This window comes from Pogona vitticeps, chromosome 3 (assembly GCF_051106095.1).
Source record: "Pogona vitticeps strain Pit_001003342236 chromosome 3, PviZW2.1, whole genome shotgun sequence".
In the NCBI taxonomy this organism is placed as follows: Eukaryota; Metazoa; Chordata; class Lepidosauria; order Squamata; family Agamidae; genus Pogona; species Pogona vitticeps.
Genome location: NC_135785.1, coordinates 51,263,206 through 51,288,263, shown reverse-complemented (window position 1 = coordinate 51,288,263; position 25,058 = coordinate 51,263,206). Strand labels below are relative to the sequence as shown.

General features: G+C 38.1%; 1 protein-coding gene across 3 annotated transcripts; it reads right to left on the bottom strand.

The window, feature by feature from the left end:
* Nucleotides 1–383: 383 nt before the first annotated feature.
* On the bottom strand, nucleotides 384–25,032 carry LOC110084052 (claudin-15). 3 transcript variants are annotated; one of them, XM_020803082.3, is made up of 6 exons: nucleotides 24,878–25,027; nucleotides 24,277–24,550; nucleotides 8,208–8,372; nucleotides 6,349–6,430; nucleotides 3,228–3,329; nucleotides 384–1,718 (listed from the first exon to the last, which is right to left on the bottom strand). In XM_020803082.3, the coding sequence occupies exons 2-6, from the start codon at nucleotides 24,494–24,496 to the stop codon at nucleotides 1,634–1,636; spliced, it is 654 nt and encodes a 217-aa protein (XP_020658741.3). In that variant the 5' UTR covers nucleotides 24,497–24,550; nucleotides 24,878–25,027; the 3' UTR covers nucleotides 384–1,633. The 3 variants fall into 3 exon arrangements, with proteins under 3 accessions (XP_020658741.3, XP_020658740.3, XP_072851842.2); XM_020803081.3 differs by having other exon boundaries at nucleotides 24,277–24,570; nucleotides 24,878–25,025; XM_072995741.2 differs by lacking the exon at nucleotides 3,228–3,329 and having other exon boundaries at nucleotides 24,277–24,570; nucleotides 24,878–25,032.
* Nucleotides 25,033–25,058: the final 26 nt, after the last annotated feature.

Genomic DNA, 25,058 nt, shown 5'->3' with positions numbered 1-25,058 from the left:
TCCCCTCACAAAAGGAAGCATTTCTATCATTTTTCTGCTCAAAATTACACGTTCCTCCTGAAGCTGATTTCATTTCTTTTAAAGGGTCTTCCAGGGTTTTTTTGTGTAACATGTAAATTGGTTGTTGTGGGTTTTTCGGGCTCTTTGGCCGCGTTCTGAAAAGTGCTGTCCTCTGAAGATGCCGGCCACAGAGAGTGGCAAAATGTTAGGAAGAACAACCTTCAGAACACGGCCAAAGAGCCCGAAAAACCCACAACAACCATTAGATCCCGGCCGTGAAAGCCTTCACGAAAACATGTAAATTGTCCCTCAGCTCTGGGTGATGTGGATATAGATGTTCAGTGGAAAAAAGCAGTAACATGGGAAGCAACAAAAAAGGAAAATTGTTGTAGATAGCCAGGCAATAAAGATTTTATTTTCCATATATTATATATTCACAGGCAGCTGCTATAAACATGTAACAAAGGTTCTTGCACAACGTTCCCAGAGCCTGAAAAATTTCCTTTTTTTGAGCTAGTTTCCAGTCTCCCACTCCCCAAGATCAGGGGCCATGCTGGCTTATGGAGTCTGGATATTGCCCTTTTTTGCAAGCTCTGAACATTCTTGACCACTGAGAGCTCTGTGATAATCTGCAAACTAGAAACTCCACAGTACAAATCTCACTCACGCCAAAGTCTCCATACGAGTCCTTAAGCAAACCTCACTTCCCCTCCCCCATCAGCAATATGGGGATTAACATGAAGGTTACTGAGACAATATTTGCACAAGGCGCCTTGAACATCCTAAGGTTGCAGTTCTGTGCTGATTTATCTGGGACTAAACCCCACTGAACTCTTTGGAACTTACTTCTAAACATGCACAGGACTGCACTGCTAAGCAATTCATAAATGCTATCATTGTCGTAGCTTTTTCAAGAAGCCCATCAGAATTGGTCAGATTTTATATGTTCATCCTCAAAGACCGCTTGCAAAGGCACAGTTATATATTAGTCCCCCTGGGAAGTTCTAAGCAAGTTTATTCCAGAAAGGTACCTCTGTTAACAACATTTCAACGCAATAAGGAACTACATATTCAACTAACTGGAAAGAAAGGAAAAGGAGGAATCACCCCATTTATTTTTGGGGATCTGTCCAGAACTGTAACTAGTCATTTCGGCACCCATGGCAAGTGATACTGCCTCCCACCAATTCTGTTCTAAGGCACCACCAAGAAAAAGGAGGAGGAGAATGTAGTGAGCTCTCCTAGTAAAACAAAAAGTCTTCCAAAGAAAAAAGAAAAAGAAAAAAGGTGGAGGAGTGAGAAAATCTCCACACTATTGTAGTTTATTGTTTTCATAACATTCACCAGCAGACCTACCTATAGATCTTGGTGCTGTCTAAATTTTGGCAGCCTGGGTCAAGAATTCCAGTTCTAGTTATAGCCCTGAATATGCCACATATAGTTACAAGTTCTTTCCTTGCCTTTTTTCATACCTGGATGCTCACAGAGCTATTTTCCTTGACACTCTTCCACAAAGGAAAGCTGACACATGCCATAACATTCAGTATCAAGATGAAACATGTCTGCCTGTAATAAAACAGGGGATAGAAGGGAGGTTTTGTAATGAGATGGCGAAGGTAGAACAGAAATGCATCTAAACATAATCTTTGGCAGATGTGATTGTCTCGGGTTGTTTGGTGTAAATACGGCATTCACCGGCACGGTAGTCATCCTGGTCTCTGTAATTAAAAAGAAATGTCAATATGCTACAGCAGTCTTTCTCTGTGTGTGGTTTACATATTACTCAGAATTTAAATGCAATGCAAAATCCTTCCTTGGTCTGTAAAGATCGATAAGAAACAAATGAAGAGACTTTCCTATAGTAAGTGGGATTTTCTGAGTTGATCATGAGCACCACTGCATGTGCAGTGCCTCCAGCTGGATTAAGACACAGGAAGAGCTTTGGCAAAGTCCTTTTTTGGACAACCGCACCAATAGCTCAGCAGTTTAGATACAGTATCTGCTTGTGGAGCCAGAGGTTGGGAGTTCGATTCCCCACTGTGCCTCCTTGACAGGGGGCTGGACACAATGATCCTGTAGTCCTAAGATTATTATTACAGTATTCAATGTGCAGGGTTGGCAATTCTGGGAGATGCAGTCGTAAAAAATTTCCAGCCTCTGTGCATAATCAATATGGAAACAGGCTTCCATGTACAAGGCTGATTCCTTAAAGGAAGCTACAAGTTTGAGTTAGAGATATATAATATATTGTGTAGATGAGTTCTCTTCTCTGAACAGCTGTAAATATCCACAGAGAGCCCTTTCCAAAGGTTTAAAAGGCAGTGTAGTGTTCGAATTCCCCAAATGGAGGGTAAAAACCAGGCTACAGATCCACAAAGCTCACCAGACAACTTGAGACCAAACACTATCTCTCAGCCTAACTTATCTCACAGGATTGTTCTGAGGATAAATGGCGATAATTCTCATCCAAGCTGATTCAGAATCTTCGAAGGAAAGATAGGATGTAAATGTGAGAAATAAATAAAGCATGGGTTAATTATTTTGAAGTTCAGGTGGCTAACATGTACCTCAGTTGCTTGGCAGAATAGTAACCTTTTTGGAAGGCCCTGATACTCAGTTCTATGTTAGTTCCTTTGGTTTTGGACATACATTTCTAAATTTACGCCCACGATTATTTACGTATATGCTTAAAAGTGTAAAATATGAGAAACAGGGCTTTGAAGGCAGGTATAGCATATAGGTACATTTATCAGAGTGTCAACACTGGATTGCCATCGGTTGAAAGTAACTTGAGGGCACGTAACAAGGCTGGCTACAGTCTATCTCTCTGGCAAGCTGAATATATTTCTTGGTATGTTGTGGTGTTTCTGCATAATATGTGGAAGAAACCTGAATCTCCTGAAAAAAAAAATTAAACCAATGGTTTGAACCTTTCCAAGTGAAATATTAAGACTGATCAGCTTGAGGCATGCTATCAGAGAAGTTACAATCCAGTTCTATCCGTATGCACTTAGACATCCACCTACTGACTTCAGTGAATTGTATGTTTTGCATATGTTACATACAGTATTTTCAAAATGCTTAAAACATGATGTAAAAGGACATATATATGATTTGTTAACAGACAAATAATGCACCTAGTACCACAAAACAGCGCCTGGCTAGCACAACGAAGCTTGATATGTCTCATTTACACCTTTTGTTCTTTAAAATTATGGTTACACTACCTGTGTTTTCTTTTGCATGCAGAACATGTCAGGAAGCTCCCACCAAGTATAGAAAGGAGGGAACCGGCCCAGCCAAGGTACAAGGCATATCCTAGTTCATATCTGGCAAAAAGAAGATTTAAAAGAAACATCATAGAATTCATTTGGGGCCAAATTTGTCTGGGAATATATTTGTAAGCATACACCTAAGAGTACCTAAGCTTACACTGGAAAATGTAAAATAAATGACTCAATAAAGGAAGCAACAGCTTGACTTTGCAAGACCTGAGCAGGCTGCTAACATGAGGATCATTAATTCAGAGGGTTGCCATCGGTCAGAATGACTTGATAACAAGTGATAACATCGTCATACACTTGAATCAGATACTTCTTTTGCCATTTACTACAGCTATCCAGGCTATCGCCTGGACATCAGAAAGATGTTCTGTATAATGTGCAGACAGATAAAGTATATGAGATAAATGTAGGATTCTATATAATCCCTCTTTTTTCATAGGTGTCAGGGTTGAATTAAGCTGTACAGAAAGCTCTTACATGCTAGATACCATCTGATTAAAATGTTATGAGCTTTTTTGGTCTCCAGTAGCTCAAGGTTGACTCAGCCTTCTATCCTTCCGAGGTCGGTAAAATGAGTACCCAGCTTGCTTGGGGGGGGGCAATGTGTAGCCTGCATAATTAACTTGTAAACTGCCCAGAGAGTGCTTGAAGCACTATGGGGCGGTATATAAGCAGCACACTTTGCTTTTGTTATGTGATTGGCAAACAGGAGTGGGGGTGAAACCATGTATTCTCTTCTAATGATATGCTAACTAAAGCATCTGATTCAGCCTTCAGGAGAGGCAGAGGTTATACTTCAAGCATAACTGAAAGAGGTAGGTCAGGAACTAAAAAAACAGGAAGCAGCAGAGTGCTACTGATGTAAAAATGCAGCTCAGTTGTTAATGGTGTCCATATTTGTGAAGAGAAGTGCACCAGGACAAAGAAGAAGCTAAATAGTTTCATTTCTGTCTAATTTAAAATACAACATGGTAATATTATTGTCATATTTCATGTAGGAATATCTGAATGTTCTCAAAGTGAGAGAAAAGGATTAAGGTTAATGCTGCTTTTGCAAGTCCCTGCAAGGTCAGGATGATTGAGTAAATGGTCATAGTAAAATAATCCGTATATATTCTTCATTAATTATTTAACCATCATAAGGAATTTAGGGAAGTCTTCTGAAATTATAAGAGGAAAGTACAAGTAAGGGAGGTACCCTATTGTATTGACAAGAAGACTGAGTGATTAAGCCTAGCTAACGATGAGGAAACTGTATGGGTCAGTAAGAATGACCGTAAGAAGGTTAAGGAAAGGGGAACATGTACCAAATAAGGAGAGAGAAAAAAGGAGTTTGATGTCTAGTTAATATGGGGAATGGGAGATGTAAACAGGGGGTGGGACTTCAGATGATTGGTTTAGGCGTACTGGATAGCCTGTACACCTTGGAGCATCTACCACTGGGGAAACAAGGGAGGGACAATTCAGCTGGGAATAGGGAATAAATATCATGGTACCTGTATTGATGGGTGTCCCTACCTACTTAGGACGCCTGCTTTTGCAAAAGTGCTTTTTAATGAAGGACAGCTGCTTGAATTTGTGGTTGTCTGGTTACTGTATTAAGTAACAAGGATGTGAGCGTTTCTCACAAAAGGGCCCCCTGATCTACAGATTCCTTATGAGTGACTTGGACATACACACCTGACAAGGAAATTGATTGTAATCTCAGAAGAAATTGTACCTTGTTTAATTTTAACTACTGTAATTATTCGTTCCTCGATACTCTTTAGTATTTTGATTTAAAAGTTCAAAATGAATGCTTTTCTTCTTTAAAGATTTATTTAGCAAACAAGCAATTAATAAATAAGAGCCAATCGTGTAAAATATACTTGGAATATATAAATAAACTACATGAGTGTATATTGCAAAAACCACAGTTCTCTAACACAAAACTTTCTAGCTCCTCTATGTAGATAGTATTTCTTCTATATAAAAAAGAATGTTGATTCTAATAAAGCATAAGGGTCTGTTTAAACAGCATAAAACTTAAGTTTAGTACTTCAAAGTATACTAGGAATTAAAAAACTATTTCTCTTTAGTAAATGGCTATTTTCTTAGCAAAAAGCTATCAATTAGATAAAACTCTCATACAGTCACTTAAAAATCTCTATTGCAATACATATTATTATTAAAAACAATTTGAGCATAGTAAGCATAGTAAAGTTGGAACGTGGTGGCACTGCGGGTTAAACTGCAGAAGCCTCTCTGCTGCAAGGTCGGAAGACCAGCAGTTGTAAGATCGAATCCATGCGACAGTGAGCACTTCCATCGCTTGTCCGAGCTCCTGCCAAATTAGCAATTTGAAAGCATATAAAAATGTGAATAGATAAAAAGGTACCACCATGGCGGGAAGGTAACAGCATTCCGTATCTAGTCGTGTTGGCCATGTGACCACGGAAACTGTCTACGGACAAATGCTGGCTCTGTGGCTTGGAAACGGGGATGAGCACCACCCCCTAGAGTCAGACATGACTGGACTAAATACCTTTACCTAAGCATGTAAATACAGTAATTCACATCACATTAAGATAATTCTCACCCAATTTCCATAAAAGATTTCTTCTCTATTTGCAAAAACAGGTGTCTGTATCCCTTGGGAGATGTTCCATGAATATGACAGCAATCTCTGTTTATATACAGTACATTTGATGTTTTGGTTTAGTTAAAACACTGTGACGTAGAACTTTAGCGTTCCTGTCGACAAGCAATGTTCTTGAGTAGCGATACTACGATATCGACCAGCTATGCCAGCTGAACTATAAGGTATCCCCCATGTTTGGAGTAACTTCCTTAGCACCATATTTTGACAGTACAATACATTTTGAATGTCAATTACATGATTTTCACATTTTCTATGTTCCCCATTTAAAGCTCTTTATTTTCTCCTGCCATATTTTTTTCTGAAACCTATTATAGACATTATTTAACATCTTCAGAAGATTATACAGTATCTATCCTCAATATCTATTTGCATATTGAAAATGCCAAGATGAACTAAAAATGCACAGAGTTCAATTAAACTTACTTCGTTCCACCATAAAATGAATCAAAAAACTGAGCTGTGATCCTTGCTGCATACCATGAAACAGCAACCATTGATGACAGACCTGAAGAAACAATAGAGATTAATAGAGGCATTCAATAGCTTGATAGCTTTGTCTTACCAAAAATAAATATAAGGTATATTCATGCCTGTATATATAGCTGGGTTGTCTCCTGACTAATAAAGCTACAGTTAATTAGTCATGAGTTTTAGGAAAGTAGTTGATACACTCTGCAGGATGCCACATGAGAGAAAGGTGGACTACAGTGGACCCTTGACTTGCGGAATTAACCCGTATTGGAATGGTGGCTGCAGATCGAAAAGTCTGTAGGTCAAGTCTCCATTGACCTACAATGCATTGAAAACTGATTAATCCATAACCACCGTTTTTGTTCCATTTTGGGTTTTTTTCCGGTCTGTAGGTCGATTCTCCAGCTGCAAGTCGAATCTAAATTTTGCGGCCAGAGAAGTCTGTAACTTGAAAAGTCTGTAAGTCGAGCCGTCTGTAAGTTGAGGGTCCACTGTAAATTAAAGTGCATTTTTGCTCTGAGTGATCACCACCCTATGTTTCTATGGATGCCTATATCATTTAAAACAGTTTGAATCTGCAAATTACTTTCATAGACTTTAAATACTATTTTAAAATCTCTGGATGGAAGAAACCATGTCAAATGAATGTTGTGTGTATTATTATTGTTTTTATTTTAATCTTCATCTGCTTTGATTTAACTGAAATTTTACTGAAAGGCAGCATTAAAAATATTTCAAACATGAACAGGGAATTAAAGTAGGATTTGCTATCCAAATTCACCCATACTTAGAACTTTATTTCACCTGAGTCCTGATAAATCCAATAGGCCAAAGAAAGTGGGCATAGGACTGTATCTGATTAGGAAATTGGGGCATAGATTGAGTCATCGATAAGAGAAACATTGACTAGCATTCTGACTAGAACTTGGACTTAACTCTAGATATTCTGTACCAGAACTGGGAGATGCTATTTCAAAATTACAGAGTTTCCATAGACTTGCATACTAAATAGAGCATTATGAAGTACGTATATATATTTGCTTATCACCTGAGAACATCAGTAACATCCAGCATGTCTTCTTGAAAACTTTGTTAGAATGAAGCAAGAATATTATGATCCTGAAGTATATAAGAAGGTTCTCTCTTGAGGAAGAAACTGCTTGGGATCTCCATAAATCCAGGGGGGTTAAAGGTTAAATTTTCTGACTCTTCCAAGTTATCATATTAAGGTAAAAGTTATGTACTGTATAGCTCATTATTAGACCTGAAAACAAGTTAGTATTGGAAAGGTTGATTCATGTTTGAGACCTTCATGTTTGAGAAATCAGATAACAAATGAATCCCATGCTCAAGACTTGAATACCAACAAGTGAACAAAAGCAAGTAAACTTGGAAATTCCAAGGTGGGAAAAGCTTCTGCTTAGTTAGCATCCACTCAGATGTTTTAAAACTTAGTCTGGAAGGCTACATCTCTGACCTTCCATTTGAGCTTATAATTGTATAATCCAACTGGCTTCATAACAAGCCAACATGGCTAAAATTTATCAATATGTGGAAAAAAACATTCCTTTTTTTTGTAAACAAGGGGTTTAGGTTACCTTTAGTTCTTTGACTCTGCAACCATCTCTTGGGACACTTTCGTTTCCTGCACTAATTGTAATGTGGCCAATAGTGTTCTTTAATTTGTGAGAAGCTATTGCATTAATCCGTTCTTGCTTTATTGTTAGGATTGAACTAGATGGCTTTTGGTTCCTTCCATCCCTCTGGTTTCACTGTATTTATTTTTGCTATACGATTCACTGATATCTCACCTCCTAAAATGAAGATCACTCCACCTATCATGGCAATCCTTGTTTTCATCTTTTTGCTACTGGACCCAAGTTGAGTGCATTTTAGGCCAAGCAACGTCAGCAGAGTACCACACACACCCAAGATGAGAGAAGTGATCATCAGGGCTCGGCATGCTTGAATATATGCTGCAAGGGAAAGCAATTGACGAAAGCGTCTGGGTCAGTATAACAGAAGTAAAAGAGTGAAAGCTATCCACTGATCAATTGCTTGGCTAGGAGCAAGGATGGACAAACTATACACTGCTTTGAACATCTGTCTTAACAAAACCCAGTATGTCAATGCTAATTGTTGCAATTATGAGAGTAATTGTCCTCAGCTAGCACTGTGACAATGCCTACCTCACGATAATCTGAAAATTCCATTATTAAAAACCATAAATAGGACTGAACAAAACGAAAGGATTCCTTTCTTTACTGCATTCAGTTCTTATTTGTGATCTATAGTATCTCCCCAAGTTTTTTAGATCCCAATATTTGTGTTGTTCTCTTCAGATTTTCGTTGGGACTCATTTCATGTATCATGTTAATCTTTTTCAATAGCATTGCCATCCATAAAACACAATGCACTGCTCTATTATGGTCAGAGCTTCCCCTCTCACTTTTGATAGTTTTTTTCCCTTGTTTCCAGCTGAAAAATTGGTTTATTTTCTTTGGTGCGGGATAGGGAGGTTTGGAAATTTGTACTATGACACTTTCAGTGGGAAATCATTTCCACATCAAAGGTTTCCAATCAGAAGTTTTTAAGTGTGTGTGGGGGGGGGAGGGGAAGCTTTAGATGTGAAACTTGACCAATGATTTCGAAAACGTTGACAGGTTTGTTCTAGACAAAAGTGATTTTTTTAAAAATATGCCTTCTGTGGTGCATTGCATATGCAACTTCTATGAAAACTCAGTAAGGACTGTAACTAACTGTGATGAGCTAGTGTGAAGTTTTGATTGTCTGGATAAGTCCCGATTAACCTTTTATATGGGAGAAATCTTTACCCTACAATGCCTTTAGGAACCATACGGGGGAAGCATCACTGTTTCCCCTGCTTTAGGGAATGCCATTGCTTTTTTGAGACATCAGTAGCCATTACTCCAAATCACCATTTTCATTTCACATCTGTCTGCTTGCCTAAAAATGCCTCTTAGGAAATGAGCAAAGGAGCCAGGATTTAGAGGAAGCAAAGAGTCACAGAATAGGGGCACAATGAGGTGAGCAATAACCAGAGGAGCTTCTCAGTATGTCAATAAACCCTCAACATTTGGTGATCAACTATCATGGCAGGTTGATTTAATTTTAGAAACCTTTTCTTCCTTTCCTTATTGGCTTTGCAAAGTCTCTCTAACTTTATTCCATCTGGTTCACAGTACAGTACTTACCACTCAATTATCAACAAGAAGTTAAACTGGATTAAAAAGTGGAATCACCTTAAGAGAAATGCCATCCCCACCCTCCAGTATTCAGAAAGTAATTTATTGAGCTACAGTACCAATTACTAACAGTTGGACCAAAGAATTATTTTGTCAAATGGCAAGGACAGGTGACAAACAAATCAATATAAGCCACATGATTTCTGTTTATATAACTGTTTCTTTATCATGAGTTTTTTTTTTATTACCTAGCCTTATCACCTTCTATTTCAATTAGTGAGTTGTTCCAGAATGCTTCCTTGGTTCTGTGGTTTCCAGCTTTCTAACATCAGATGCATGTCACACTGGAAGTCACCTTACAAAAGTGAGACAATTTTGTGGTCTGCCCTGACAATGGCTCCTCAGGGTCCCAGTTGCAACTCACTTAGAGGTTATGCTATGAAGACTAAATAATATATCTTATTTATAAGTCTCAGGCCAAGCAGGTAGCTGCAGAAGGCTGTAAAGTGAAGGCACAGACAAATAGCACCCTCACAATTAATAATATACAGTATTTGCATGCCATTAAGTCAATTCGGACATCTGGAAATACTTTCCAATTTTTTTCTAGGGAGAAGTACACAGAGATAGTTTACCATTCTATTCTTCTGTGTATACTAGGGCACTGCAGCTTGTGGAAAGCTACACAGGCTGGCTCTTCAGGGATGCACAGTGGTGAAATGAATTCCCAGCCAGCCAGATACTTAACTTACTGAGCTATCCAGGCTGTTTAATAATTGTGTCCTGTCAAGTCAATTCTGACTTATGGTGATGCTTTCCCAAGTTTTCTAGGTAGAGAGTACGCAGAAATCCTTTTTTCTGAGAACATCCTGGGACTGTGCAGCTTGCCCAAGATCACATAGGCTGGCTCTTATGGGATGCACAGTGGGGAACTCAACTCCCAACCACTGGCTGTGGAGCCAGATACCTAACTACAGACCTGTCCAATTAGCTACCTTCAGAATCTGAGGGTGCTAAAGTATTATTCCTCCAAAGGCCCATTCTTCAAACATCTGCTTGCACAATCAACATGTAAATGAAGTCTGTTGTTTACATTCCATGACCAATCATCAAACAAGGCAAAACAAGTTGCAACGTACAGAATTGTGAAACCCCAGTGCAGGATAATTATATGTCATTTACTTTTTAAAGTAGCTCCACTTTTCATTATGTAGCTGCCTTGAGAAGTCAACAGGGTTGTCAAGGAGAATTTCGAGCCCACAGAAACTCCCACCTTTGCCATAAGGGGAAGGAAGGGACATACGTAGCTTCTGAATTGCCAGAGATAAGGGCTGTGCAATATAGACAATGTTATCTGCTGTCATGAAATAAGGAAACAAATAAGTATAAAGCTTCTGGGCTCAAGGGAAACCTGTCTGCAAATACAAGGAGTTCAAAGCTGATCCAGAAAGATCTGGAAGGCTCCTGCATGCCTTATTTTTTTAAAATAAATTGATTTATTTTCCTGTTATTGCACTGCCAATAAACTGACCATGCAGGAGACATGTGGGCTGTACATTGCTCAGCACTTCTGAAGGTCCTTCTATTTCACCCTTTGGAAACTTAAGCTCTTTGGGGAAATGTGGTTGATTGTGTTGGTTGGCCAACTTCAGGGCAAACCTATGCAATGGCACTGGAGCCAAAAGAACAACCTCACTCAATATATTTCAACTTAAATGGAAGGATTTTTTTTTCTCCGCTGATACCTTCCGAGAGGAAATTGAGATCTTAAGGAACATGAAATATGAAATTCAGTTTCTGTACTCTTCCACATGTTGGTGGGGTTACAGAAACTTAACCTTCCAGAGAAGAGGTTAGCCTGTAAATAGACCAATTCATGTCCCCACTTTATCTCCTGTTCCTGGATACTTCAAAGAAAGGACATCTCACCACATGTTGTCGATGTTCTTCAAAGACAGGACACTGAAAAAGAACTGTAAGCTTATCTTTTGTGTATCACATTCTGGTACATACTTTCTTTGGCATAATAATGATACAGCTTACATATGTCTGAGGTAATAAACTCTAGATTTCATTTTGGCTCCTCTGGACACAGTTCACCAGCTATTTGTGTTGCGGCAATTTTAGTACTGGGTTTGTTCTCACAGTGAAGGCAGAGTCACACATGAAGTGAGGTGATACGAAACCAAACAGTTCATTTCACTAGTGAAAGGTACCTAAATCAAAGACAAAGTACTTTGCACAATTACAAACGTATATTTTTGTTCTTTTTCTTACCAATAACAGAGGAAATGGTTTAATATTATCAATCAACAAGCAGCTTTTCAAACATTGATTTACCATGAGGTTATGCTGATTTCAGTCATGTAGTCAGGAAACAGGTTAATGCTTAACTGCACAGATCAGTAAGTATTATTTACTAAGCATGTCCAAGCGAACTTTTGGCCTGGCAGTCTAAGAAGTCTAACATTAAATGACAGTAGTGTAGGCCCCATTGAATCAATGGGGATTTAACAAGTCAATTCTTTCATGAGTGTCATCGATTCAATGGGCCTACTCTAGTAGTGACTTACTATGCTAAAGTAAGTTACAGCAGATCCACTTGAATCATTTTAACTTATGGAGGACTTAACTCACCAAATCCCCACTGACTCTAGAGCAATCTACTATACTAAGCAACAGGTTTTGACCATTGAATTGTACACTATTGAAAGGTGTGGTAGCATCAAAAAAGGCCAATGCTATTTTAGGTTGCATTACCACAAGTATAATCTCAAATTCTATGAAGTACTAGTCACTCTCTATTTGGCACTGGTTAGTACTCATATTGAGTATTGTGTCCAGTTCTTCAGTTTAAGGAGGATGCCAATAAGCTGGAACAAATTCAGAGGCAGCCAACAAGGATAATTGGAAAAATGGAAACCAAGCCCTATGAGGAAATACTGAAAGAACTGGGCATGTTTAGCCTTGAGAAAAGAAGACTGAGGGGGAATATCATAGTACTTTTCAAATATTTGAAAGGTAATCATGCAGAGAAGGGGCAGAATCTGTTCTCATTCATCCCAGAGTGCAGGACAAGTCATAATGGGCTAACGTTCCAGGATGCCAGATTTTGGCTGAGTATTAGAAAAAACCTCCTGTTAAAGCAGTATGACAATGGAACCAATTGCCTCAGGAGATGGTGAGTGTCATGAATTTGATTATGAAAATTGTAAAAGTAGAATAGAGATGGATTTTGTTTCATAACAGCAACGAAACAACTAGAAGCTGACTGATGTCCAGGTGTTAATTAGGAAGAAAAAATGTACAAGGTCAGTTCTTTTCCAGCAGAAGAAAAAAATTCAAGAAGAACAAGATGACCTTTATCTTATCAAAACTCCAACGGACAAGGACACAACGGCTTAATTTAAGAAAGATGAGCGAAGAGAGAAAAAAGGAGGACGGAGAAGAGAGATGGAAGAGAGTTTGCTTGCACGACAGCCAGAGACGAAACACGGAGAGAGATGCATCTGGCAGAACTTTAATTTGGAGACTGCGTAAGAATGTTAATTTAAGATATAGCTAGACTGTCTATTGTTTTCATTTTATAGAGGAAATATCTGGTGGTGAAGGCTGGGGTATTGGAAATAATTAATGACGTTATTATGCTTTAGTATGTTTGTTTGAATGCTATCTTGTTTTAATAAAAGATAAAAAGTCAATTTGTCTGTAAGTTGGCTCCTTGTTTAGACCACCACTACTATGGTAAAATTGGCTACTTTAAAAATATATTATTTGATCTGGCCGCATTTACGCTACCAAATTAGGGTCCTAAAGTAATAAAAAAGGAAGAGCAGATCTTCCAGATTCTTTATTTAAAATCGGGACAGACTTGGGCGAAAGAGTGAGAAGTCGCCTAGGGCAAAATTACAGGACCCGATTTTGCTGGCAATAGGGACAGATCATTCTGGACCCCTCTCTGTTTCGTGTAAAGGCAGTTCTAAGGAACGCTTTTACGACAGTGAGTACTGCAATGCTGGAGGCAAACAAGAGAAAATTGGACAACCATTTGTAAGATCTACAGTGCTGCCTTGACTAACAAACTTAATTGGTTCCGGAAGATGGTCGTAACTCAAAATGGTCATAAGTCGAAGCACCATTTCCCATTGAAATGCATTGAAATGCAATTAATCCGTTCCATCCAAAGAAAAAAATTACCAAAAAAAATCACTGCAAGACTCATTGGAAGCACAATTAATCCCTTCCAGCTGAAGGTGTGGGGGGAGAAAGGTAATTAAGCATGCAAGACCCATAGGAAATGCACAGAAAACAAAGGGATCAAGTCGGAAATGCACAGAAAACAAAGTGAGCTGGTCAGAAATGCAAAGAAAACAAATGGAGCAGATTGGAAATGCACAGAAAACAAAGCAGAAAGCAAGGGAAGCATGCAAGACCCATTGGAAATGGGGAACCCTCCCCCAAAAGCAACCAAACCCCCCAGGACCCATCAAACATGGGGAAAAAACAAACAAACAACCAAACCCCCCAAGGCCCATCGGAAATGGGGAAAACACTCCAAAAAGCAAACAACCCCCCAAGACCCGTTGGAAATGAGGGAAAAATCCCCCCAAAAAACAAACTCCCCATGACCCATCACAGCATAGAAACATAACCCACCCAGCCCAAAACCACGCTGCAAAAACATCCAGAACAGTTTTTAAAAAGCATAAAGCAGCACTTTACCTTACCAGGCAGCCTCCTCTGATCGTACACTCTCTAACTGCTGGGGCAAACGAGCTACAAAGAAGCAGCCTCATAGCCACCTACAATTGGCAATTTGAATTTCCCGCCTTTTTTTGTTTGTAACTGGAAGCTCCAGCCACAAGTTAAAGCAAAATTTTGCAGCCGGAGCTGGTTGTAACTTGAAATGGTCATATGCCGAAACGACACCACTGTACTTTGATTTGGATTCCTACATTGAGCAGGTGGTTTGGCTCAATAGCCTTACACGCCCTTCCCACTCAATTATTCTATGATTCTTTGTTTCCATAATTCTAAGATAAGTTAGCTTCAGCCTCCCAAATAGTTTTGTTATTGTTGCAAAAGAACGCACCAATGACCTTGTACTGGCAGAGCAAATCAATAATCTATAGATCAATTCTAAAAATGGGAGCAGTCTAAACAAAAAATTATAACTTATAAACTGGGCTTTAGGTCAGCAACAAATTTGGCTCTGTGCCAAATTTGGGGAAGTTTCAGCAAAGGGTTTTCAAGTTATGATTTTTTAAAAATACCCCCCCACTACTTTTAAAACAGATCACTTACATTGAAAAGACCTACCATATTTTTTGCTCCATAAGACGCACTCCCCCCCCAAAAAGTGGGGGGGAATGTCTGTGCATCTTATGGAGCGAAGGTGGTGATTTCGCCCCCACTGGCCCGGTGGGGGGGAGCCTCCCAGGTTTCTTGAGTCTTGGCCTGCAACTGTATGCACTATATCACATAGGGTATCCAATTAATCATTAATGGTCTGAATATCTTCCTCATTAAGAGTTTATTAACAGACTTCTACTATCACTTCTACCATCACTAAAACTAGGTAAACATGATATTGAAATCGTACTTGCAAAAAAGTCCTTTAAATGCTTCCTTTATTTTAGAAGCAAAGGAGGTCAGTTAGTGAGAAAATAAGAAATCTTGTGGCATCTCTAGTAATTTTCATTTGGCATAAGACTTTGCAGGTGCTTTTATTTTCAAAGTAGTGACATAAAATAAATCAGAAGTTGTCTGAAGGCCAAAGCAGACATTATTAATGGCCCATAATTGCAGCCAAAACTCATTAGTGTTGAGAACCTGTGATTGAGGCAGTCTTTCACCTTTGAACAATCAGACTTCAAAGGAATCATGCACTTAGGTTCTGAAGACCAATCACCAAACAAAGCAAGCCAGTTTACAAATTTTGGAATATGAAAGAAACTACTGCTACAACAATCAATTATCCTTTATGAATTCCCTTTTTCTGATTACGTCTGTTTTGTGCAAAGAATATCACATATCAAATGTGTGACCATCAAAGCCAGCCAACTTTTCATGCCTGAAATAAGTGTAAACCATCCAGGTGTGCCTGGTGACAACTTCCATCATGTTGTTTGGGAATGACAGGTGATGTAGTCAGCCACTTCAAGAAGGTGCTGGATTGGGAAAGATAAAGATGGTACTCCTTCTCTTTGGGACTCAATATTTAGACAACAGTTTAGTGAGCTACCCTACTGCCTACTCAACTGAGTAGGCTGCAGATGGACATTGTTGCCCTGCAAGAGACAAGATTGCCAGACTCAGGACCTGTCAAAGAAAAAAATTTCTCATTCTTTTGGCAGGGAAAACCATTGAATGAGACCAGGGAATATAGTGTTGGCTCTACAGTTATAAATAATCTGGTGAGATCCATTGTTCCACCTACTGTGGGGAGTGAAAGAATCCTGTCTCTGCAGCTCCGTTCATCAGCAGGACTGGTCACCTTTATTAGTGCATATGCTACAGCAGCAGTCAAAGACAAATTCTATGACAATCTGGCAGCTACTATCAAAAAAATCCCTGAGAGAGAGCCACTGTTTATTCTCTGAGACTTTAATACTAGAGTTGGTGCTGATCACAGTTCTTGGCCCACTTGTCTAGGCTGTTTTGGCATTAGGAAGATGAATGAAAATTGCCAACGCTTGCTGGTGTTTTGTTGTTATTATGGTCTTTGTGTCAGCAACACGTTCTTTAATATGAAGTTTCAACACAGAGTCTCTTGGAGACATCCAAGATCGAAGCATTGGCATCAACTTGATTTGATCCTCACTAGATGTTCTAGCCTTCCTAGTCTTGCGATCACACACAGTTACCAGAGTGCTGATTGCGATACTGATCACTCCCTGGTGTGTAGCAGAATAAAACTGCAAATAAAGAGATTGTATCACACGAAAAAGAAAGGAAGACCACGTATTGACATCAGCAAGACTTGTCATCAGAGAAAAGTGGAGGAATTTGCCCAAGCGCTTGAGGAAACTCTTCCAGACCCAACTGGTACAAATGCACCTGAACCGTGGGAACATTTCAAGAATGCTATTTATAACACTGCCTTGTCCACATTTGGTAATCCATGTGATCACTCAATCTGAACAGAAGTGTAAAATAACCTTGAATTGACCTGCAGCAACACCAAATCACTCTGATTCAGATTGCCAGTTGTAGTCTAAGATAATTTTTTTAGATAAACAGGCCATTAAACAGATGCTATTGAAACCTCATAAAATGTGTAGAAGGTGTAAACTACAAATATATAAAGCAGGCATTCAAGAGAAAATTAAACAACCACCTGTCAGATATACTTTGATCTGAATTTCTGCATTGAGCAGGGAGTTAGACTTGATGGTTTTATAGGCTTCGTCCAACTCTATTATGCTATGATTACATATCAGACAAAACCAAAAACAGAATAAAACAAACAAAAATGTTGTGGCTCCTTAAAGACTTAAATTTCAATGTGAGGTTTTCCACTTCTTCAGACTTCAGCCACCAAAGTTCATATTGAAATACTGCACTTCTCTTTAAGGTTCTACGAGGTGTTAAAAATTTGTTATTTATTTGTTTATTTCACTTCATTTTAATTTGTTGCTCTTCCTTTTGCCTAAAATGGTTACACAGACTAACACAGTTCTCCTTTGTAAATTGCAAACATAAAGCTGTAGCTTATATAATTGTAAGCATAAACGTATTTCATGACTTCACTGCTGATGAGGAAGAGGACCCTTTCCTGAATCACAGGTACATAAGTTTGTAAGTTCTATTAGATTTAATTCTTTAAAATATTCTTTTAACAGCTACTTGCTCCTTCAGAATACCATTGCCTCATTTTCAACACTAGCAAGACTATAGTTTCCCATCAAATTGATATGCTGCCATCATAAACCCTTTACTGTATGACACCTTTCTCCTCTTTTTCAAAGCTCTGTGAAAACTATATCCTCTTTTTCCTATCATGACCATGCAAATCTGCTACACCATTCTACAGATTTTTTAAACTCTTAATAAATTTTGATTCATGTTTGGGTGTGTGTGTGTTGAGATATTATTCTCTTTTCTCCAAGTATTCATAATGAATTCCTAAAATGTAGCAAGCTACTGTAAGTAGGATCTACATTTACTCATATTTAGATTAGAAAATTTTAAATCAATGGAATCCATGACTTAAAACCAATGACTTCTCCTGATACTAACTCAGATCCAGTCCTGACTTTTAAAATACCCTTTACTTCTAAAGCTAAATTAACAATTTTTTTGCCTAATCTGGCAAACTGTTTGTGGGCTTGTGGGTGAAACCTCTTTAATAGGATTTTATTCAGAGACCTTATGAATACAGGGCTACTCCAATTTTAGCCCACTTAGAATAGGCCGATTGAAACCAATGTGACTTAATATTAGTGTTGATTAACAAGTCCCATTCATTTCAATGGATCTACTGTTTTAAGAACTGAACTCACATTTATGAAATACTAGACCTCTTTCTTTTCATTCAATAAATTCCAGTATTTTGTTACAGAAAGATGTGGACATATACATCAAAGAAAGTCATACCAGGAAGCGCCAGAAGAGTATCAAACCTTCTGCAGTTGGAGACTCCAGTACTATCTTCAGCACAACTGTGCCACAGGTTTTCATATAGGTTAGAGGTTGTGATCACACTTCCATATATAGAGGAGACTTTCCAGTAACTATTTGATAAAGTTGCTCCAATAATCACCCATCCACCCAAGGTAAATGCAAAACCAGTAAGTTCCAAAATAAGAGACATGGTTAAAAATATTGTATCATCTACAGCAATATTTCTCTATTAAAGGGGATTAGTTGATGTTTTAGTTCTACTTTTCTCCAAAATGAAGCTACCTTTGCTCTTTGCTCTGTCAACCAAATGAAAAGGTTTGCAAAATGCTAGCTTTTAATAACTGGGGGAGTGGTTTAGGGAACAGTGGTTAATTGCATTGGATTAATATATAATATAATGTTTATAATAATAAATATTATTTATCAGCTTTTCTTATCAAAACAATGAGATTATAGTTTCACATGGAGTAGTCCTCTTCCAGCACTAGGGCTAACAGAATCATTACCATAAAGATGAGAGAGGCAGAAATCTTAGGTAGCAGATAGTAGGAGGCATGAAAAGGTGGTAAGAGTTTGAAGCAGAGCGTAATTATGTTTGCCATATCACCTGCCATAAGCCCCAAAGCTAGTCTGAATTACTTCCAAGTGTAGGGGAGAGAGAAGCCATCTTGTCCTTTGTTCCAGGCAGCAAAATATCATAGGCTAGCTCTGACCTAGTAGACATCATTCTTAACAGGAGTGTGGTTATCAGTCACAGTGGGCTATAATTCTGGAAAAGCATATTCCAAACAGAAGATTTAATAGATCTTGGGAAAACTGATAACTGATTAGTTAGTGCTGATAAGCAGTAGTTAGTGCTGAAGTGCAAAAATTGACAGAAGGGAGCAGTGGAGCACAAGGTGAGATTAGATGGCTGCAAAGGTATGCACCTGATTGCACTGGACAGGGTCATTTTAACAGGGTCACTGTCTGCTGAAGAATTATTGCAGCCTGACCCAAACATTAATAGCTTATTCAACCAAAATATCCAACTTGGGCAGCTCCACAAGTGGTTTCCCCTTGTGATCACCCCCTTACACAGGCCTTTCAAGATGGCAGTCTATTATCTAAGGTTATAGCAATATATAAGTATATGTATATGTATATGTATACAGTATATGTATGTATATATGTGTATGTATATGTGTGTGTACTGTGTGTATATATATATATATGTATATGTGTATGTATATGTGTGTGTATATATATGTATATGTATATATGTATAATTGTGTGTGTGTGTATATAGTAGCTATGTATATACACACAGAGTATATAATGTATATATATATACAGTATATAATAATAATAATAATAATAATAATAATAATAATAATAATAATAATAATAATAATAATAATAATATAATTTATTGTCATTGTAAGTATATACACAGTATACCATACAACGAAATTCACAGACACCCAGAGACCAGACACATGCACACACATAACATTCCCCAAACACTCCCCACCCACTAGAAGTCCCCCACTAAAAATACAAACATGTACACAGTATGTATATATACAGTATGTATATATATACAGTGTGTGTGTATATATATATACACACACATATACATATACATATACATATACATATACATACATACATACATACATACATACATACATACATACATACATACATACATACATACATACATACATACAGTAGCTACTATAATGGTATTCAAAGTAACCATGTTAGTCTGTGCAAGCATTATCAGATAAAAATAAAACCAAAGAAAAATAAAAAACAGAAAACCCATGCCTGCCCACTCCTTTTTCAGTCCCTTACAGAGGCTTCTGTTTTTTTAGTGTGGATAGGACCACTCTGTTTTCATTTGATTCCAGCATGTGTGACCACCAGTACTGAACCAAACTGGACCCCCCCCCAAAAAAAAAACAATTCAGCAACAAGGCACTTAATAAATTTATAAACTATTGGCTTTCTCACCCTCCCCTATAGAGGGATCTTTTGTTGCTGTTGTGCCCTTTAAAATTCAGGGCCATGTCAGTTGGACAGCAAGCCACTAACACTAACAGCAGTGTGCCACTAACCTAAAACAAAACAAAACTAGAGTTTACTGAGCTGTTTTCCTACATTCAGGAGTGGAGTGGAGTGGGGTAGATTTTGATCACCCTATTTCTGTCTCTCTCTTTTCCCTCTCAAAGTCACAAACTTACTACACATCACACAACCCCCCATGCTGGCAAATCCCTCTCTGATCTGCTGCCAAAGGGTTCAAAGGAAACAAACAATTGCATCTGCTCCAGAGCAAGGAAGTGAATGGCCCAGGTGCCACTTGGCATGAGGCTAATGCTGTGCTGCAGAGATGGAGGAATGGTCTCAATGTCGTTGCTTTGAGATGTGGCATGGTTTCCTGAAATCACCCAGTCCTTGCATGTGGATGCAAGGATTACCTCAAATGGCATACCACCCTTTGAAGTGACCCTGTTTAGTCCGATCCAGCCCAGGCTATCTTGACCGTCTAGTTCTACTCTCAGGCTATCATACCTTGGGCATTTCAGATATGACTTACTGGGAAGCAGGAAGACAGTACATGAACCAATAAAGGAAGCTGTGGACTTTAGCTTGCAAGTACAGAGCAGGGCTATTAACGATAGGAAATCTGGGAAATCACCAACTCCTAGGTTTGTGGTAACTTGGAAATGACTTGGTACCATATAACAGCAAGGCTTGTATGATGTGGTAAAAATTGTCCAAATTATGCTGAGAAGACTGCACATTAAAGCCTTCCTGTATGGGAACAACCACTAGGCAGCTCTTGGTTTCTTTCTCTCATAATGCCAGCCTTTTGGTAAAAGACCTCACTCTAGGTTCGGCAGTCCTCTGGCAGAAGGCTGAGTTTATAAGATCATCTTCAGTGCAGGCATTCCTTTTGTAGACATCAGTGGTCAAATAATACCATTATTAGCATCAAAATTGTATAAGAGTGTTCAAGCATAAAGAATTTGGTTGATACTAAGGCATTCCTCAACTGTGGATTTGGAAATTTTATTTCATGGAAGAATGTAGCTACCTTTATTGTTGTGTTCTTTGAGTGTGGTATACTTGTGGTGCTAATATACAAGTATGCCACACCCAGCTGAGAGTCTGCATGGACAGATTACACGGGTGTCTATTTGTGTCCACATTCTCAACTGCATCATCTGTCTCTAAGGCAGTGGTTCCCAACCTTGGGCCTCCAGATGTTCTTGGACTTCAACTCCCAGAAATCTAGGCCAACAGAGGTGATGGTGAAGGCTTCTGGGAGTTGTAGTCCAAGAACCAGAGACCACTGGTAATGATGCGGCTAAAAAATCTTGTAAATAAACATCTGAAGGTCCAAGGCTGGGGATCACTGCTCTAAGGGACTGAGTCTAGAAATAGCTTGTACTTCCTTTCAGCAAGGCCTAGAAGATTAACCACTTGTGCAAATGTATCTCCACCAGCAGAATGTGAAATTATTTTTCACTACATTTTCTTTTACAAAATGTTTTAATTTGTATATGTTAATGATTTACTCATAACTGATTTCTTGGTAAGCTGATGAATTCTCAGGAATCTCAGGGCAAAATAAAGTTTTGACAGACCATGATTAATATATTATTGAATGTAACACAAGGATCAGAGCACAAATCTCATAGGTTAAGGCATCATTAGAACATAGTTAGAAATAATTATTTCCTCAATTTGTTAGCTCATGCTGGGACCATTTTCTTGATTTATTGTATGAGATAAGATATAATTAATTTACACAACAGCTGGATTCTGTGGGAAATAGCAAAAATGAATGTGCAGAGATAAAATTATGCAGTACATAGCTGCCATGTATAAATGCTATTAGTGTTACACTCAGGGGAAGCAAGTACAATTTCTGGACATCTAGAAGTTTATCAGCTTTTAATACCATTATATAGCAATAAAAAAACACCAAGTACTACGTAATGCTGCAGTAATGATAGTAGATACTATGTAAAGAAGATGGAGGTACTGAATAATCAACAAACTTTATGAAAGTTATTAATTCCTGAGATATATATAAATTATATATATAATTTGTACACTTTGGCTACAAGAAACTAGTGCAAACACTCCTATTTTTTTCTTTTTCTTTTCCCTTAACATTTTTTTTCTGTTAAGAAACTGATGAAAGAAGAGTGGGAAAAAACACAGAGAATTGAAAGCTACATATGGAAGATGTTATTGTCTGGGACTCCTGCAAAATCTCTGAATGAGCCAGCATGGCTACACAGTAAAAGCCTTGCCTGGGGCACCCTATACATGGCTAAACTTTAAAGCTGGATTATTCTTACAAGGGAATACAAACAGTTACAATATTTAAAACTTTTATTATAACTGGAGCTTGTTCTTCAGAAATGGTCATATACAGAATGTAATGTACAAATGTACATTAAAGAACATGGGGGTTCTGCCTAGTACAACAACAACAAAAGATCATACACAAAGACCAAGCTACATTAAAAGAATTCACATTTCCAGGGCCAGATAAACTATGTCTAAATGAAGGAAATTGCAGATGTAATTCCAGAACCTGTTATAAATTTAACAGAGCAAGCGAGCTTGTTGAAGACTGGAAGAATGCAAATGTTGTCTCCATCTTCAAAATACAATCAAGCGAAAACAAAACAAAACAAAACAGGAGGAAGGAGGATCTGGGCAACTATCAAGCAGTCTATAGTAGGAAAAATTATAAACAGATAATTAAACAGTCTGTGAGCTTTTAGAAAGAAGAGCCAACATGTGCTTTCTCAAAAGCACATCATGCCAGACTAATGTTGCACAAAATGCTGTTTCCTAACTTTGCACAGTATAACCTGGATTGGGCTCCAGAAACATTTAATTTAAACTACTGTAACTAAATGTTTCCTATCCCCCTCCTTTTAGGTTCTGAGGCTCTCACAGAGTTCAGGGCTTGGCCTGCGGAAGCCTTTGGGAGCCTCAGGTTTACGGGGATGCATTTAACAGTAAAACAACATGGCTGGATTGCTGCTGCTGGGACTGAACCACCAATGGTGCTCTTGCAGTAATTTTTTACTACTAAAGGCTGCAAGTATGTACAGCAATAAACTGCAATTTTAAATGTAAACAGTTAATATTAATATATAAATATAGTCTTCTTCAACCTAAACTGTGCATAGTATGACTTGCATGAACCATTGTTTTACAGTATTAACAGAGATCAGTTCCAGAGCATATGCAGAGTGCAGACATAAATTACACCAAAACCACATTTTGTGAGTCCTGTTCACTGAAGAGTGACTGAATCATAATGTAGTAGCACTCGATTTTTCAATGGGCCTCAATCTGATGTTGCCCCACCCCCTAGTTTTCTCAGCTACAGAAATAGGTGCTCTCTTCACTCTGTAAAACCGGTTTTAAAGAATACAGCTACTTCCTATGGCCACTGAGGGCTCAACTTTCTGCTGTGACCGAAAAGTTGTCATAGGAATATGTGATGGAAAATAGTACTTATCTCCATTATAATTCAATCAGCCTTGCAGGCCAAATATTGTAAATATAACATCATGACTGGAGACTAAATGTCCTCAAAAGGAAACTCAAAATGTGTATACCAAGAGAATCTTCTAATGCAATTCATATCATTGCATTGAAAAATTAAGTAGGTAGCACTGACAGGTACGGTACTTAAAAGGATTCACAAAACAACTTGGGAAAAATAATGGCCAAAATCCTGTTGCCTAGCATACTAAATTACACTAGAGCAGGCCCATTGAATCAATATGGATTTGGTGAGCCAACTTCTCCGTTAATTCCATTGATATAAATGGCATACTCTAATGCAACGCACTTTAGTAGTGGGGAAGCACTTGCACAATTGTCCTTCCATGACTACATACTGTACATGTATGGACAGAATTCTGGCCATAGTATCAAGAGCCAGATTTTTCTAGTCTTTACATTCAAGACTACCCAAAGGAATGGCCATAAACTAGCATTGTAATTATAGGAAAAAACTTACTGTCAACACTTAGCAGTGAGGAGAATCTCTTGCACTGAACTGAACCAAAGGAAGTAGTTGCGCAGCTCATCCAGAGGCCTTCATAAGTCCAAGTTGCAATAATTAATGTTCTTGCTTGACTAGAAAATTTCCAGACATTGCAAACAGTAGCAATGAGTAAAAAGATGAGTCCCAAAAAAGACAAAACCAGTGCAGAGATCTGACATGATAGTGATCCCATTCTTTAAGAAATTAATTCCTGAAGAAGCTTCCTCTTCAAATTGTAGCCAGAAGCCTGTTTCAAAATACACTGTTCTATCAGTAGAAATCATATGACAACACATTAGTTACTGGAATAATTTTTATGATAAGAAAAAAGGCATTAAAAATAAAACTATAAGTGACAAAGGTGAAATTTTTGTGTATACCTGGTTAAAAGTTACATTTGAATACAGCGTGAATTCATTTTTATTGTATTCACATTCATTCAATGTGCAAGTTTCAGATTTATTTTGAAGCCAAACAATCAACTAAAAATTTTAAGTTATTTAACAGAATTTGTGACTTATGTTAGATTTAAAAGTCCAGTGTATATAATATAGATGAATTAGTAGATACTTACTTTCAATAAACTTCTTTCTGGGCTTTTCCTTCTCCTGTAGCCCTTTCAGTCTAACGTTGTTTCAGAAGACTTTGAGGGCTGGTTTACCAGACTCAAACTGAACATTTTGTAATGCTTTAGGACCTTTCCCCTCATTCTAAAAATCAAGGCTTCCCATCTAGTTCATTGACTTTATTGATCA

Excerpts from the sequence above, each read along its gene's own strand:
- LOC110084052 (XM_020803082.3), bottom strand. The coding sequence starts at position 24,496 with ATGGGATCACTATCATGTCAGATCTCTGCACTGGTTTTGTCTTTTTTG. Across the intron at positions 8,373-24,276 it reads CTCACTGCTAAGTGTTGACA|CATATATTCAAGCATGCCGA; the intron begins GTAAGTTTTTTC and ends TTTCCCTTGCAG. Across the intron at positions 1,719-3,227 it reads GCATGCAAAAGAAAACACAG|AGACCAGGATGACTACCGTG; the intron begins GTAGTGTAACCA and ends TTTTAATTACAG.